Below are 14,842 nucleotides of genomic sequence, written 5' to 3'. Positions count from 1 at the left end.
GCGAGAGAAGTAGAACGGGAACTCCTTATCACCTGTCCTCACACATACGAACTCCCCGTTTCTTCAGAGAAAACTGAAAAATCCTTTGGGTTTGGGGACCGTTCCACTTACACCAAGCCTACGCCCACCACATCTCAATTTCCAAGTCCATCTCCGACCTAGCCCACCTTAACTACTAGACCCAATTTTTCTATTACCGGCTCATTTATCAAAACCAGTTCTTCTTCATAAAACCCAAAAACTCGCCCATTTCATCAACTCTCCAACCAGGAATATAATGATCTTCGTTCCTGTGGTTTGTGTTGTCATTGTAAACAACCCTACTCTCTTTTTCATCAATGTCCTCGCAAATCCCTTAGAATGGTCATTGCTAGTTAGGATAACGGGCATCGGATCCATCCATTAAAACTGCCCTTATTTAAATTGAATGATAAATAGAATAAAAAATACAGTTTACAATAAAAAGAGAGAAAATTACTATTTGAAAATTTTAATTTTAAAAAAAAATTAAAGAAGAAATAAAATAATATGATTGAAATTATAAAATAAATAATTAATAAAAAAATTAGCAGAAGGTAATTGAAATTGGGAGATTTATGATTGATCATTTATTAGAAAAATAGATCATTTCATTATCATAATGTTATTAATTTATTATTTGGTCATAGTATTTAAATAAATTAATTTCATTAATTATCTCTTATAATTAAATTAATCTAAATACTTAAATTAATTTATAGTTAATTAATAATCTCAGCGGATAGATAAATTAACCGTTTTAAAAGAGAAAATTTTAAATTTAATTAATAATAATAAGCTAATTATTTAAATAAAATTAATTAATTACTCAATATAAATAAACCCAAAAGATCCCACCCCATCTCTTGCGTATCCTGTTTCTTGGTTTCAAAAGCAATTCAAGCGGACGTGAAGGCAGAGAATGCTCTTAAAGCGCAGATGGAAGGGTACCCGGCAAGGAGCTCAGACGTTAAGTGGAAAAGAAAACGGATTATAAACCGATTGAAAGTGATGTAACACAGCTTGGTACTGTGATTGTTTTGGATACAAAATGTCATGAGTTTAAATCATGCATACATTTGCAAGCTATAATTATAATTTATCACTAATACATGTTGAGAATAGGGGATTGATGATCAAATAATTTAAGTTGAAATTAAATAATATAGCAGATCAGCTAAAATATATAAATAAAAATATAATTAAAAAAATTTTATTCAGATGTTACAATATATTTATAGTCTAATCTGTTTGACACTTCAATATATTTTAATTCAATGCAATTACTAATTATAACTCAATATTTTTTAAAGGCATTATAAAAAAATTAATAAAATGTTAATAACAAAATTAGAAATGTCATTGCAGAATATGGCCTGATTTGGTAGGCAGGCAAGAAAATGAAACTTAAAATATCTAAATAAAAAAAACTAAAAAGACTAAATCATACTGACTAACCATGTGATTTTAAATCAATCTTCAACGATGCATGCCTTCTTGATCATCACCCTCATATCATCGATCAAACTGTTCAGACAACAAGAAGAAGACCCACCTTCACTCACACTTTTCCTTGCCAACTCTGCCATCTTAGCCGTTGATCTCACAAACTCCTCCCTCCTATCCACCATCAGATCATTCACCATCTTCTCCACAACCCTTCTATCACACACATCCTTCATATCCAAGCCCAGGTTCCACACCTCACTCACAAACCTGCTGTTCACTTGCTGATCACCAAAATAAGGCCAACAGATCATAGGCACACCAGCCACTATACTCTCCAGAGTAGAGTTCCATCCACTGTGTGTCAAGAACCCACCAATTGCCTTATGTGCTAAAACCTCTTCTTGTGGTGCCCATTTGATAATGTATCCTCTTTTCTTTTCTCCCTCCTGAAGCTCCTGAAGAATTTCTCCAAGATTATTAACAGATTCAGGTCTTATAACCCACAAGAATTTCTTCTTGCTGTTAACCAAACCGTACCAGAATTCCATGAGCTGCTCTCTTGTCATTATTGTAACGCTACCGAAGCTTACATAGAGTACAGATTGCGGTGGTTGGTTATCCAGCCATGTGATGCAGGTCTTGTCAACTTTAAATAGATCGGTCGATGATGAATATGATTCTTGCTTTCCGATGCTTCTTAGTTTTTTTTTCAGATGCTCATGGACAGGTCCAATTGTGTAGATTTTAGGGTAGCGAGTGCGTATTTGAGAAAGTATTGGTCCTTCTAGCTCTTCGAAGGAGTTGATGATGAGTGCTTGAGATTGTCGTATCTGGTTGGTGAGAATGAAGAGATTTGGGTCTGATAAGTCGCTGACTTGGCAGAACCCTGCTGGAAGATCTCGACATCGAAGAAATGATTCCATTCCTGGTACTCTTGTGATCAACCTGTCCATGTCTTCTTTTCCTTTCAGTTTCAAGAGATATTGGACTCGTAAGTAATTAATCAATTGCATGGAATAAAGAGCACGTATAAAAACTTGAGATCGAGAAAGTTGATGAGCTCATTAATTAAGTGATTACCTTTGATAGGAAGTTGATGAGCTGCAACAACGTCAGGAATAGAAAAGACAGTCCAGAAGGAGCAAGCACTTATACAATGCATCTGAATCGCAGGAATTCCAAGCTCCAAAGCGACATCATACACAAATCCCATCAGCCCATCTCCTATTATATAGTTAACTGCTGGATTACTCTCAATCACCATCCTCTTAAAAATCGGCCTGCTCTTCACTTCCACTTCCTCAAGTAACTTTCTCACCGCATCGGCCGGTCGAGGTTGTTCCAGCCGAAAACTTGGTATGGTCTTGAATTGGAATCCATGATATTTGGAGAAACGAGCTTCAATATCTGTATGAAGAAGTAGACGTTCATGGATATGGTGGAAATTTAAGAAGGTAATCTTAAAGCCAGAAAGGCTTAAAAGCTCTGCAAGCTTGAGTATGGCGTTTACATGGCCTTGGCCTGGGGCAGGAAAGATGAGTACATGAGGAGAAGGAATTGGCCCTTGTTCCATTTTTGAATTTTTTACCTAACTAGGCTGCAGAATACCAATTTAACAGGCAAATAATAAGGGTGGAATTCTAACCGCATGAAACTTTTTGCAGGTTTCCAAATCAAATTTGAGTTGCCATTATAGTTGACTCCTCATGTCGAGTTGGTGAGAGAAATTTCTTGCGCATAAGACTTTTCTATGAGGAAAACAATTTGCGAGGAAAACAATTTGCATGGAATCAGTCCACCATTCAACGAAATGCTTGGAAAATTGTTAACCGTGCGTTGAAATTTTCATTGAAAATTTTACATTGAAAATAAATAAATAATATTTTTGTGACAATAATTTCAAATAATAATTATAACAATTAAGTACATACATGCAAATTATATTTTTGTAACAATATTTTCGTTTCTTTTTTTTTTTTTTTTTGAAATGGAATATTTTCGTTTTTTTAAATTGCAAACGTTTCTTCATCCATATTCAAAATTAATATATCCATTTAATTTAATAAAATTAAAATACAAAACTTAAAATATTCATCTTTAAAAAATAAAAAATATGTTATAAAAATAAATTTATATTTTAAAAATTTTTAATTTATCAATAAATATTTATCTTTTACTTTTCAAATACATTTAAATTTCAAATATAATTATCTCTTATATAGATTTTATAATCTCACTGTAGATTTAATATTTAAATTTAAAATTAAATCTAATTATCATGATTTTATACATATTTAATTATATTATTTATAAAATTTTATAACAATTTAGAACGGTTATTTTTTATTATTTAAATAAACTCAATAATTAATAATTTTAGATATAATTAATAGAAATTTAAATAAAAAAACAGTAAATTTAACATAATAAAAAATATGAATATTAAATTATTGAATTTAAAAAGTAAATAATATATAAGAGATTATTGCAAGCACTCACGGGTTTTTCCTATTTAAATTTTGACTTGGCTATTTGTTTTTTCTTGATCATGATTACTCATCATTGCTAATGTCAAGTAAGTGATAATTAACATTATTTAATTCTTGTAATTATAACTATATATTATTTAATTTATATAATTTTAAATATTTATATTATTTAATTACTTTAATTAAATTTAATAATTTTTAATAAAAATTAAATAATTTAATTTTATAAAATATATAAATATTTTAATTAAACCATTTTAAAATAAGAATGAAGTAATAAATTTCTTAAAATTCTAGAAGCTTAATAATAATAAATTTCAAAAGATTTCATTCATATGCTCTGAATATAGAAAGACAATAAAATATTTCCTACTAAAATTCATTGACATAAAGTTGCATCCTTGCATGCGAATAATAAAATATAGTTTATCAAATTCTCCAGATTTCGGCAAGAAGATCCCTTTTCCCTTACACAAAATTCTGCTTTACCCTTCAAATCTAGAGCCCTCATTCTCAATTCCTTTCCTTCTGCCTCCACCATTAGCCTTCTAATTGCACTTTCTACATTCCCTCTCTCCAATTTTTTCTCTAAAAGTATTCCAACTCTCCAAACATCACTCACAAATCTCGCATTTACCCTTTGATCTCCAAAACTAGGCAGACATATCAAAGGGACACCTTCGCATAAACTCTCCAACGTTGAATTCCAGCCATTGTGTGTCCAATACCCTCCAATGGCAGCGTGTGCTAGCACTTCCTGCTGGGGAGCCCACTTGAGAATTCTTCCTCTTTCTCCTATCATCTCCAGGAACCCATCAGGCAATGATTCAACCCATTCTGATCCAAGGACTAGTCCAGGTCGAACCACCCACAAGAAGGGTTGCTTGCTATTGGCTAGCCCCCAAGCTATCTCCTGAAATTCAACCTCATCTATGGCTGCAATGCTCCCAAAGCTCACATAGAGTACAGAATTAGGAACTTGAGTATCTAGCCAGGAAATGCAGCTTCTGTCTTGTGTTAGTAAGCTACTTGAAGAAGTTGGACAGAACTTATGAAATGGACCTATGAGGAACATTGGAACAGGAACGTCTTTAGTTAATGTTGTCAGTGAATCTTTTTCAAGTTCTTCAAATGAGTTCCATATGATCCCTGAAGAGTTCTTTGCTCGCTCAACCATCCCCCTTACTATTTCATAAAGAGCCTCTGGTTTGCTAGTTTTGATCACAGGAATATCTTTCACTTTTAATGGTTGAAGCTCTTGCACTGGTTCCGCCAATCGACAAGCTGAGACAGGAGAAAATATTGTCAATAGTTACATAATCTCTTGGATAAAAATTACAACAGCCAAGATATCTAACTAGCAGTAAGGCAGCCAACTTGGGTAAATTTTCGAGCACCCAATTAACATAAAAAACTTTAAAAAGAAATAAAATAGTCATTACAACGATTAAACTTTTTGTAATGAAATTTTAATGAAAAACAAATCGGGATTAAAAATGTACTAAAATTTATAGATAAATACCAAAATTCCACAATTAAATATAAAAATTCGTCATTAAAATTTTTAGCAATATAGTTTTTATAGCGATGAAGTAGCGAAATTTTAATTTCGTCATTAATATTTTAGTGGCCATTTTTATCCCCACTAGTAATCTAATTTCTTGAAGTGAGTTTTCACCTTGAATTGGGAGGTAGCCCTTGTCTAGCAGGAGAGGGAAGGCAGCAAATCCAAGAAAAGAGCATAAACTGGTGGTCCTCACAACAATTGTTGGGAGCTTAAAGCCTTCAGCTACAGGTTGAGCAAAGCACCAAACAAGATCTGTGATTAAGCAAGCAACAGGCTCTTCCAAAACATCTGACAACAACTTAGCCAAGCAATTCCTGAAAGGCTCAACGCATTTGACATTGAGGATTGAAAGAAATAGGATGATATCTTCTGTTGAGGCTTCACTTTCCAATAAGCCATCTAGGATTGAATGAAAAGTGAAATGAGGATAGTTTGATGGGTTTATAGAGTTGAAATTAGTTTGGATTATACTGATGGAGAAGCCTTTTGAGTAGAGAATATTGGCAAGTTGAAGCATAGGATTTATGTGACCTTGTAAAGGCAAGGTAAAGAGTATTAATCTGCTGCCCTTTCTTTGCTGGATATGAGATTGTCTCATGTTCTCCATGTAGTTTTCTTTCTTTCTTTTTTCAATTTTTTGATAAGCCTAAATTGGTAGAATTGAAATGTTGGAGCAAAGAACAACCAACATAAATAAGGTAGCTATATGTCCACATTGAAGAAGCCTGGCAAGGCTGTTCTGCTCAAATTACCATCAGCATTTATAAGTTACCTAAGCATAGTACTCATCATCAGAGCAATGACGCACACAGTGAGCTCATTGCACAAAGAACAAAACCAATTATCATCCTGAATGAAAAATTAAACCATTTAAAAAAATTATTTTTAGTTCTATTAAGGTCTTTATATAGATATATTTTATTTTTTAAAATAAAAATAAACAATAAAAAATAAGTTATATTGTTGAAAATTCTCATGATGAATTAAGTTTCTTTTATTAATAAAATCTCATAATAGTTATAAGAAAATGATCGGCGTATGCAAAATTTTCAATAGATGAAAGAAAACTAATCAACCCAAAATTCTATAATTATAATATTTTCCTACATCTTCTAAAACTCTAGTAGAATTGAATTCCCAGCCTCTACTAAAATAATTTAAGATTTTCTACTGTGATTTTTCTTATAATATAGATTTCTTTAAAAAGATATTTATCATGAAATCCCATAACTAGGAGGCAGTGGAAGATTGGAGAACTGAGACTATAGGCTTTGGGGCTCCATCAAGCAGACCCACTAATGGAGCCCATGGTCTCAAGTTCTCCACTCATGCATGTGCACGTTGTGTTTCTAGAGTTCCCTGACCATTCCAGAAAGATCGCCCTTCTCCATCTTCATGAAGAATCAAGAACTCTCCATCTGCAACCCACTTCTCAGAACTCCCTATAAATACCCACTTCCTTAATCTCTCAAATCGCAGAGAGATCCACTTCAAAGCAAAGAAACTCAATAAACAAGCAAGAAAAATGTCTCTTATTCCAAGCAGCTTCTTCGGCGGCCGGAGGACCAACGTCTTCGACCCCTTCTCACTCGACATCTGGGACCCTTTCCATGACTTCCCATTTTCAAGCACAGCTCTCTCAGCTCCTCGCTCTGAGTTCGCAAATGAAACGTCAGGTTTTGCCAACACACGCATAGACTGGAAGGAGACTCCAGAGGCTCACGTTTTCAAGGCTGACCTGCCAGGGCTAAAGAAAGAAGAAGTGAAAGTGGAGATAGAGGAAAACAGGGTTTTGCAGATAAGTGGAGAGAGAAGCAAAGAGAAGGAAGAGAAGAACGATAGGTGGCATAGAGTTGAGAGGTCGAGTGGGAAATTTCTGAGGAGATTCAGGCTGCCGGAGAATGCGAAGGTTGATCAGGTTAAGGCGAGTATGGAGAATGGAGTGTTGACAGTGACTGTGCCTAAAGAGGAGGTTAAGAAACCTGATGTCAAGGCCATTGATATCTCTGGTTGAGACTAAAACAGAGGCAAGTTCGACCTTCGATTTAAAACCAAATAAACAAGTAGATGAGTGCAAATGTTGTCTGTAATCTAATGGGTTGTTGCCCAATGGCTTGCTTTTCTTGTCTGAGCTGTGGTTTTGATGTACCATTGAGCTGGGTTGTTGCCCAATGGCTTGCGTTTCTTGTCTGAGCTGTGGTTTTGATGTATCATTGAGCTCTGTTTGTCAATAAAGATGTAAACTTTTGGAGTTTTTCTTTTTTCTTTTTTTCCTTTTTTTAGCAATAAGCTAGTGGAATATTGTTAACAAAATGCAAATCTTTATTCTTCTTTTAAATTTTCCTTCCACTTATTTTCTCTTCCTCTCTCATTTCCCAGCATTCAAACATGGCATTAATAGGTTGATGCTTAAAGGGCTTTGATTGTCAATAAAGATTTTAGCATTTGGAGTTGAGGTTTCTACTTTTGACGTGGCTTATCGAAATTGGGTTGGGCCAGCGGGTCAAAAGATCACAAGACTTGGATCATGACCCGTCTCAAAGCGAAAGCTATCATTGTTCTTAGCTAGATAGCCCAATACTCCAAACCAATAAATCATTTTAATCCAATACTGCAAAATTTCAATAAAAATCAATCTGTTCAATCATTTAAATTTTATCTTAAATTTAATTATTTGTAAAATGATTATTTGATGTGTGATAATTTTTTAGCGATCCACCTGAATTAATCAGGATATAGGTTCAAGGAGCGTTGTATAATAATCAAAATTCGATTCAGACCTGATGATACAGTTTTAAAAAATAGAGATTGTTTTATTAACAGGAAAAAATATAAAGATTTTTTAATAAATTTAAAAGAAATATAAAAATATTTTAATAAATTTTTAAAGATATAATAATTGATAATATTTTATAATTACATAATAAATTTTTTATTTAGATTATTTTTTAATTTTTCATATATTATTATTATTATTAGTTCTAAGCATTTTGTGCCAACATAATTACTTGACAAAAAAAAAAAAGGAAAATCTCATGATTACCAGCTAACATGCTATTGCTGCCCCCATGCGGTGAGCATCATAGCAGCCAACCCATCATTAAACAGCAAAACTATGCACCTCCTTAATGGTTTTTTTCTTGTAGATTAATATTTAATCTAAAGTATTAACCCTGTTTTTCTAATGCCAATTTCTACTCCGATGGATCAACATCATTTTAAGAAAAAATTATTATTTATTTTTTGTATTATAAATTTTTCACTTTTTAATAATACATTGTACTGATATTTAAAAAGTTTATTTATTAAAAAATATAAAATATTTTTAATATAAAAAAATTAATTAATATATATTTTTATAAAATTAAAAAATTAATTAATAAATTTTTTCAATACAAAATAATAAAATATTTTTAACTATTAAAATTAATACTAATTAGTAAATTCTAATAAGTTTTAAATATTAATTTTTTTCACTTTGATTTCCGGTGATAATTGTTGGCCTTTTTATATTTAGGAAAGATCAGACCCCAAAAAAAAATACAAATTCAAAATCTATAATACCATTTTCAAGCACATCAATCTCATATCATAAGTTTTAATTCGGATATCTAGGGTAAGGCGGATCAATCATGAGCGTAGGTCCAATAGAGAGTAACTCAATTTGATAATATGACGCGATGAAAAATAGCTGGTCTAGTCACTCTACAGCTTTATGAGTATGCGCATTGAAATGAATTAAATGATAATTTGACTTAAAAAGATATTCTAACACAAAAATAGGTGATATTGTAGCAGATAGACAGTTAAATATTATTAACAGATAAAAAAAAATGAATAAAAAAGAAGAGTTTTGGCATTCTGATAAAATATATAGCCGTTGTAAACTCTATTTTTTAGATGTAAGATTATGAGCCGTTGCAGCAGGAATCCAAATTAATAATCACAATTAATTGATAGGTTTATTTATTTATTAAATTAGTTACATTTTATTTTTTTAATTGGAATTAAATAATACATACCCATCAAGGCCCATACCCAGACCACATCATCCTCAGTAACCTATATTTTATTAACAAAAATGAATGCCAATCATTTTAGTTTAATCACTTTTCTTAAGACATAAACTAATAATATTTTCCAGATCACACAATATTAAAAAAAAACTAATCAAGATCTGAATTCACAGTTTATTTTTTTTTATTAATTGACAATTAATTAAAATTTAAATTTAAATTAAACTCAATTAATAGTTTAATTTTTAATATGATATCGAGACTAATCAAGAATTTGAAGCACCCATCTCCATGTGCTCACAACTCCATTTGTAAATGCCATGATTTCATAAGTCTTCATTGATTTATTCTTAATTAAAATCCAATTTCATATAAACACACAGACATGAAGATTTCAAATAAAGGCTTTTATTACAACAGATACCAATATTTTTATTCTTTTTTATTATTTTAAAATTTGTATCCACTTATTTTAAATTATAATAATATAAAAACGGATTATTATAATTTTATTTAATTTTTTTATTTTTAAAAACCTTTTAAAATATATTTTAATATTTAATAAAATGTAATATATGTAAAATAAATTATATTTTTTAATATATATGGAAAAAAGGAAAATAGATTGGATACAGGTTTGAAGCTCACGCATCATAAGATCACAACAACGGAAGGTGTCTACCAATTACATTTTGGCAGCAAAAACAGCGGGGAAATTTTTTATGTATAGATTAAGATTTTAATGGAATTTAAAAGGAAATATTACTTTTAAAAAATAATTTTTAAATTTTTATGAAACATATAATTTAATTTCTTTATTTTTTGAATATAATCTTTAAAAATTATTTTATTAATAAAATAATTCAATAATTTATTTTTATTTTTGGGTTATAATTTTATATTTTTATAAATCCATTATTAAATATTTTTTTCATTTTTTTCATTTTTTTTTCATTTGATTGTCATTTTTTAATTATAATTAATAAATATATTAATTATTATAATACTATTTTATTTTATTTTATTTTTAATATAATTTACTATTATTTATTTATTTTCTTAAATAAAAATATAAACTAATTGTTATTATTTAATACATTCTTCATATATGTTTCCATTTCACATCGAGATATATTTATATATATATATATTTTTTTAAACTGTAATTGATGGATTTATAAAAAAAAATGAGATGGTTGGTGATAAATAAATTTATAGAATGAAAAAATATAATAAATTATTTTGAATTTAAAATAAATATGTAAGAATGTGTATCTTAAATTTTAAATATATTTATTTTTATACCGTAAAATGATGGAATAAACTATTGAATCTCATAAAAATGAATAAACTATACGTTATTCTTTAAATTTTAATATAATTAGCGAATCGTTGACTATATTTTTTAATTAAATGGTAAATATTTCTATGATCAGTTTATTTAGATTTTAATTTTTCATCCATTTATTATAATTAAAAGTATTAAAAATATTTTTATTATTCTATTTTTAAATTAAAAATATTAAAAAATTAAAATTCCATTCATTTTCTCTCGTCTATCAAAATTTAAACATTTTGATATTTTATTTGGAAGAACACTTAAATTTTCATTAACTTTTATTCAGATTATCATATTCAATTAAATGATGATTTTTTATTCTTATTTTTCATTCATTAAAATATTTCAATACTTGATAATTTTAAAATTTTTAGAAAATATTTATGAGTTCAGCTATTTTTAAATAATATCAAGTAACATTTACATAAATTATAAATTTTTATAAAAATATTTTTTTAAAAATATATTTTCAAAAATTTAATCACGTACTAGTTTCAAACTAATATTTATAATAAATGAAAAAACTATAATTTTGAATTTATTAAATATAAAAAGATTTAAGCATTTAATTTTTAAAATATAAAAATTATATATTAATTATATTAAAATTTAAAGATTAAAATATAATTTATATAATATAAAATATTTTACGTACATTACCAAGAATGAAAGTGTACATGAGAATATTTCAAAGAATTAAAATATTTATTCTCTTTTAATTTATTAATTAATGAAATTAGAGATGGAATGACTTCTTATTTTATTTGGATACACTAATTATAAAATAGTTTAAATATTTTATTTTAAAAATATAAATAACAATTTATTAGTTATGTTAAAATTTAAAGATTAAAGTGTAATTTATTTTTTTATATACTATCATTTAAATAATAATAATAATAGTTTTTTATTAAAAAATTATACGGTTAGGACTCATTCTAAAATATAAATTTTTTGAATAGTTGAGGCGCCAATTGCCATATGGATGGTTGGTAGAACCTGAATAGATGTTTTTTATTATTATTATTATTTTTTTTTTTTTAAGTGGAGTGATATTTTAAACTATAAATGATAATATTTTTATTTATTTTGTTATATATATATATATATTAAAAATATAATTTTTTTATTAATTTTTAAATTATACTCATATTAAAAATCTTAATAAATAAATTTTATTAAGAGAGATTTTAACAAATTGAAACCCCACCACATCCACATACTCAAATCTAATTCCAAGGGTCTTCTCAACTCAACATGCATTTTTTTAATTGGGCGAAAGTTTTTTTAAACAAAATCTATTTATATAAACTTTGCCCATTAACAAGCAAAATCCTCCCTAAAAAATTACAAAATTACAAATCATACCCCATAATTTCAATAAATTAAATACCCAACCAATTAAAAATCATCTGCTTATTAATTACTACTGCAATGAAAATACAAATTCTTCCTCTATTGCTATTTTCTTCCTCTAATTAACCAACTATTCTCAACAACTGCTTCAAACATCTCCCATTAAAAAAAAAAAAAAACAGGATTTCTTATTGCATTCTTGGATTCCTTCAATTGGATCTGCTACTTCTATGTTTGTCCAACAAAATTGATTCTTGATTTCTTGTAAGCTTCAATGTTGAATTCTTGGGTTAATAGATCCACTCTTGAGGCAGACATATTTCTTTATTCTTCAGAACACTCGCTGCTCCTAAATTTCCCTTCTGCTTCACCAATATCCCATTTCTTGCCAACCAAGCATCTGCATAAACAACCCCACAAAAGTCATACATGAATTTCCAAATGCACAAATATCATCATGTTAAATGACCAAACTTGAGGGCTTATCTTTGCTTACCACTATCCTGAAGGTTCAAATCTAGAGGCTGAACAACCTTGGCAGGGACCAGAACTGTGGAGCAAGCTGAGAATACCAAGAAAATTTGAAGCACTTCATGTTAATTTTTTTGAGTTAAAAAACCATAAACAGCCAAAAGGGTAACAAAGATTCTAAAGCAGGATCAGATGTAGGCTAAATAAGGTCAATAACATGATACAACTAATTAGAGGTGCTCAAAAAAGATCCTTATAATATGCAAAAGATGAGCAAATTCATAGCACTAGTTAACTATACCTGATTTCTTCTTACGATCGGAGGGAATGGTGTATCTGCGAGGCAAGAAAACGCCAGTTCCAGCAGCTCTCTTGCCTGAACTAACGTGTGATTGTTGATGGTGTTGGTGCATGTGCTGATTTGGCTGAACTCGAAGAGGAGGCCAAGCAGACTGAGGCAGACCCAGAGGCTGCACATTTCTCCCTCTGTTCTGAATTTGGTGTTGCTGCAGATGCTGGTGGTGTTGCCAGCCTCCCTGTACTTGCTTCAAGCAAAAGAGAAATCAAAGAAGACCCATTAGCCTAAAAGGATTCCAAAACTTCTTGTTTGATTACAGATCGAAACCCACTCTACTCGATTGAGTCCGATACAAAAATTAGCATGTGTAGACTGAAATTTAAATTTATCTCTCACTACCATTGTTGTCCTCTTTCTCTGTAGCCAAACAGAGGATAAACCATTTTACCTGATTCAACTGAGAAACATCTTGACCAAAACTTTTGCTTGAAGAAAACCCATTATTCTGATTTTTTCCGGCAGTATCTGGATTCTGGTTCCACGCAGGACCCAGCAATCCCCTCTCTTGATAGTTACAGCTCCTGTTTTCTTCATTATTCATCTCTAACCTCAAAACAGGACCACCGGCTGGCAAAATCAAGTCACACGGTTCACTTTTGGCCCCAAAGGGCGTCGTTGGAGGCGAAGTTTCACTATTCGAGCTGCCGTTGCTTGACAGCGACCAACTTCCGATTCCACTAAGTATCGATTTGGGTGACCCGGCCATGACCCACTTTTTCTGTTGAGTTAAAAGAAGGAAAAACACATCAAACCCAATTCTTATTTTCACTACAAAACTCAAAAGCATGATAAATCTGTTCCTATAGCTACCTTATTAGGCTCAACGACGAGTTTCCCAGTCAGGCGACGAGTCAAACCAGCTAGGAAATCATCATCTTCACTACTCTGTGTCTCGGTGGAACCCACAACCGATTCAACCGGGGAGCTTAGAGCAGAAGAGGAACCAAAGGAATCAAACCCGTAAGGAAACTCATCAGGGAAGCAGAAATTGGAATTGAAATCAGCGTTGCATAAGTTCTCTTTGTCCATGGTAGCTCTTCTTCCACCGTAAAAGAAAACCCAGGTGGAAACCAATACTTATACTGTAGATTTTGAGAGGACTCGAGCATTACACGTAGCAAAAGTATGTGGGTAGATATAAAGAGCGAGAAAAAGGGAGGGAAACGAGGGGGTTGCTGGCTGTTGAAGATTTAATAATTTCCGCCGGTTGAGCCTTGCTGGGTTTCAGGACATGGCCCAAAGAAGACGGGGAATGTGAGAAAATAAGAAAAAGAATTATTTTGTGGAACTCCACGTAGGTTCATGTGGGAAGCACGTCATATTTTTGCTTTTCTGTCAGCATATGGTGTGTGTTTAATATTAATTTAATTTTTTTCATCTAAAAATAAATACAATCATTTTTAAGCTAAATTTTATTTATTGTAAAAAAAAGTAAAAAAATATTTTTAACCTAAATTTTATTTATTTATTTTAAAATAATTAATATAAAGAAATAAGCTTAAGTAAACTTTTTTTGGTCAAAGAACTTTTACTAAAAATTGAAAAATACAATATAAAGAATATTTTTAATTTCTTATTTTTTTTCAGAAGTAATTTTAATGTATTACTTAATATATAAATCGTTAAGATAATTTAAGTTTCTTTTTCAAATAAAAAAAATATTTTCCATTAATAATTTTCTTTAAATCCCCCAACATGAAAAATATTTTTGGCAACCCACTTGGAGGGGGTTAATCATCTTGTCATTCCGCCGCCAGCCGCAGTTCTTTAGCGTTAAGT

General features: G+C 30.2%; 4 protein-coding genes across 5 annotated transcripts; 1 reads left to right on the top strand and 3 right to left on the bottom strand.

The window, feature by feature from the left end:
* Nucleotides 1-1,360: 1,360 nt before the first annotated feature.
* On the bottom strand, nucleotides 1,361-3,221 carry LOC110619129 (7-deoxyloganetic acid glucosyltransferase). Its single transcript, XM_021762381.2, has 2 exons — nucleotides 2,548-3,221; nucleotides 1,361-2,431 (listed from the first exon to the last, which is right to left on the bottom strand). The coding sequence occupies exons 1-2, from the start codon at nucleotides 3,038-3,040 to the stop codon at nucleotides 1,491-1,493; spliced, it is 1,434 nt and encodes a 477-aa protein (XP_021618073.1). The 5' UTR covers nucleotides 3,041-3,221; the 3' UTR covers nucleotides 1,361-1,490.
* Nucleotides 3,222-4,286: 1,065 nt separating this feature from the next.
* Nucleotides 4,287-6,252, bottom strand: LOC110619446 (UDP-glycosyltransferase 76B1). The gene is made up of 2 exons (XM_021762898.2): nucleotides 5,635-6,252; nucleotides 4,287-5,240 (listed from the first exon to the last, which is right to left on the bottom strand). Exons 1-2 carry the CDS (start codon nucleotides 6,128-6,130, stop codon nucleotides 4,336-4,338), a joined length of 1,401 nt encoding a protein of 466 aa, XP_021618590.1. The 5' UTR covers nucleotides 6,131-6,252; the 3' UTR covers nucleotides 4,287-4,335.
* A 681-nt stretch (nucleotides 6,253-6,933) lies between these two features.
* On the top strand, nucleotides 6,934-7,777 carry LOC110619449 (18.2 kDa class I heat shock protein). Its single transcript, XM_021762901.2, has one exon. The coding sequence runs from the start codon at nucleotides 7,049-7,051 to the stop codon at nucleotides 7,535-7,537; it is 489 nt and encodes a 162-aa protein (XP_021618593.1). The 5' UTR covers nucleotides 6,934-7,048; the 3' UTR covers nucleotides 7,538-7,777.
* Nucleotides 7,778-12,279: 4,502 nt separating this feature from the next.
* LOC110619447 lies at nucleotides 12,280-14,374 on the bottom strand. 2 transcript variants are annotated; one of them, XM_021762900.2, is made up of 5 exons: nucleotides 13,874-14,374; nucleotides 13,452-13,781; nucleotides 13,007-13,241; nucleotides 12,731-12,796; nucleotides 12,280-12,634 (listed from the first exon to the last, which is right to left on the bottom strand). In XM_021762900.2, the coding sequence occupies exons 1-5, from the start codon at nucleotides 14,090-14,092 to the stop codon at nucleotides 12,525-12,527; spliced, it is 960 nt and encodes a 319-aa protein (XP_021618592.1). In that variant the 5' UTR covers nucleotides 14,093-14,374; the 3' UTR covers nucleotides 12,280-12,524. The 2 variants fall into 2 exon arrangements, with proteins under 2 accessions (XP_021618592.1, XP_021618591.1); XM_021762899.2 differs by having other exon boundaries at nucleotides 13,007-13,250; nucleotides 13,874-14,361.
* Between the last annotated feature and the right edge of the window lie 468 nt (nucleotides 14,375-14,842).

Source organism: Manihot esculenta, chromosome 7, assembly GCF_001659605.2.
Source record: "Manihot esculenta cultivar AM560-2 chromosome 7, M.esculenta_v8, whole genome shotgun sequence".
Lineage (NCBI taxonomy): Eukaryota > Viridiplantae > Streptophyta > Magnoliopsida > Malpighiales > Euphorbiaceae > Manihot > Manihot esculenta.
Note: the sequence above shows the minus strand (reverse complement) of the source record. Positions and strands in the feature narration are given on the sequence as shown.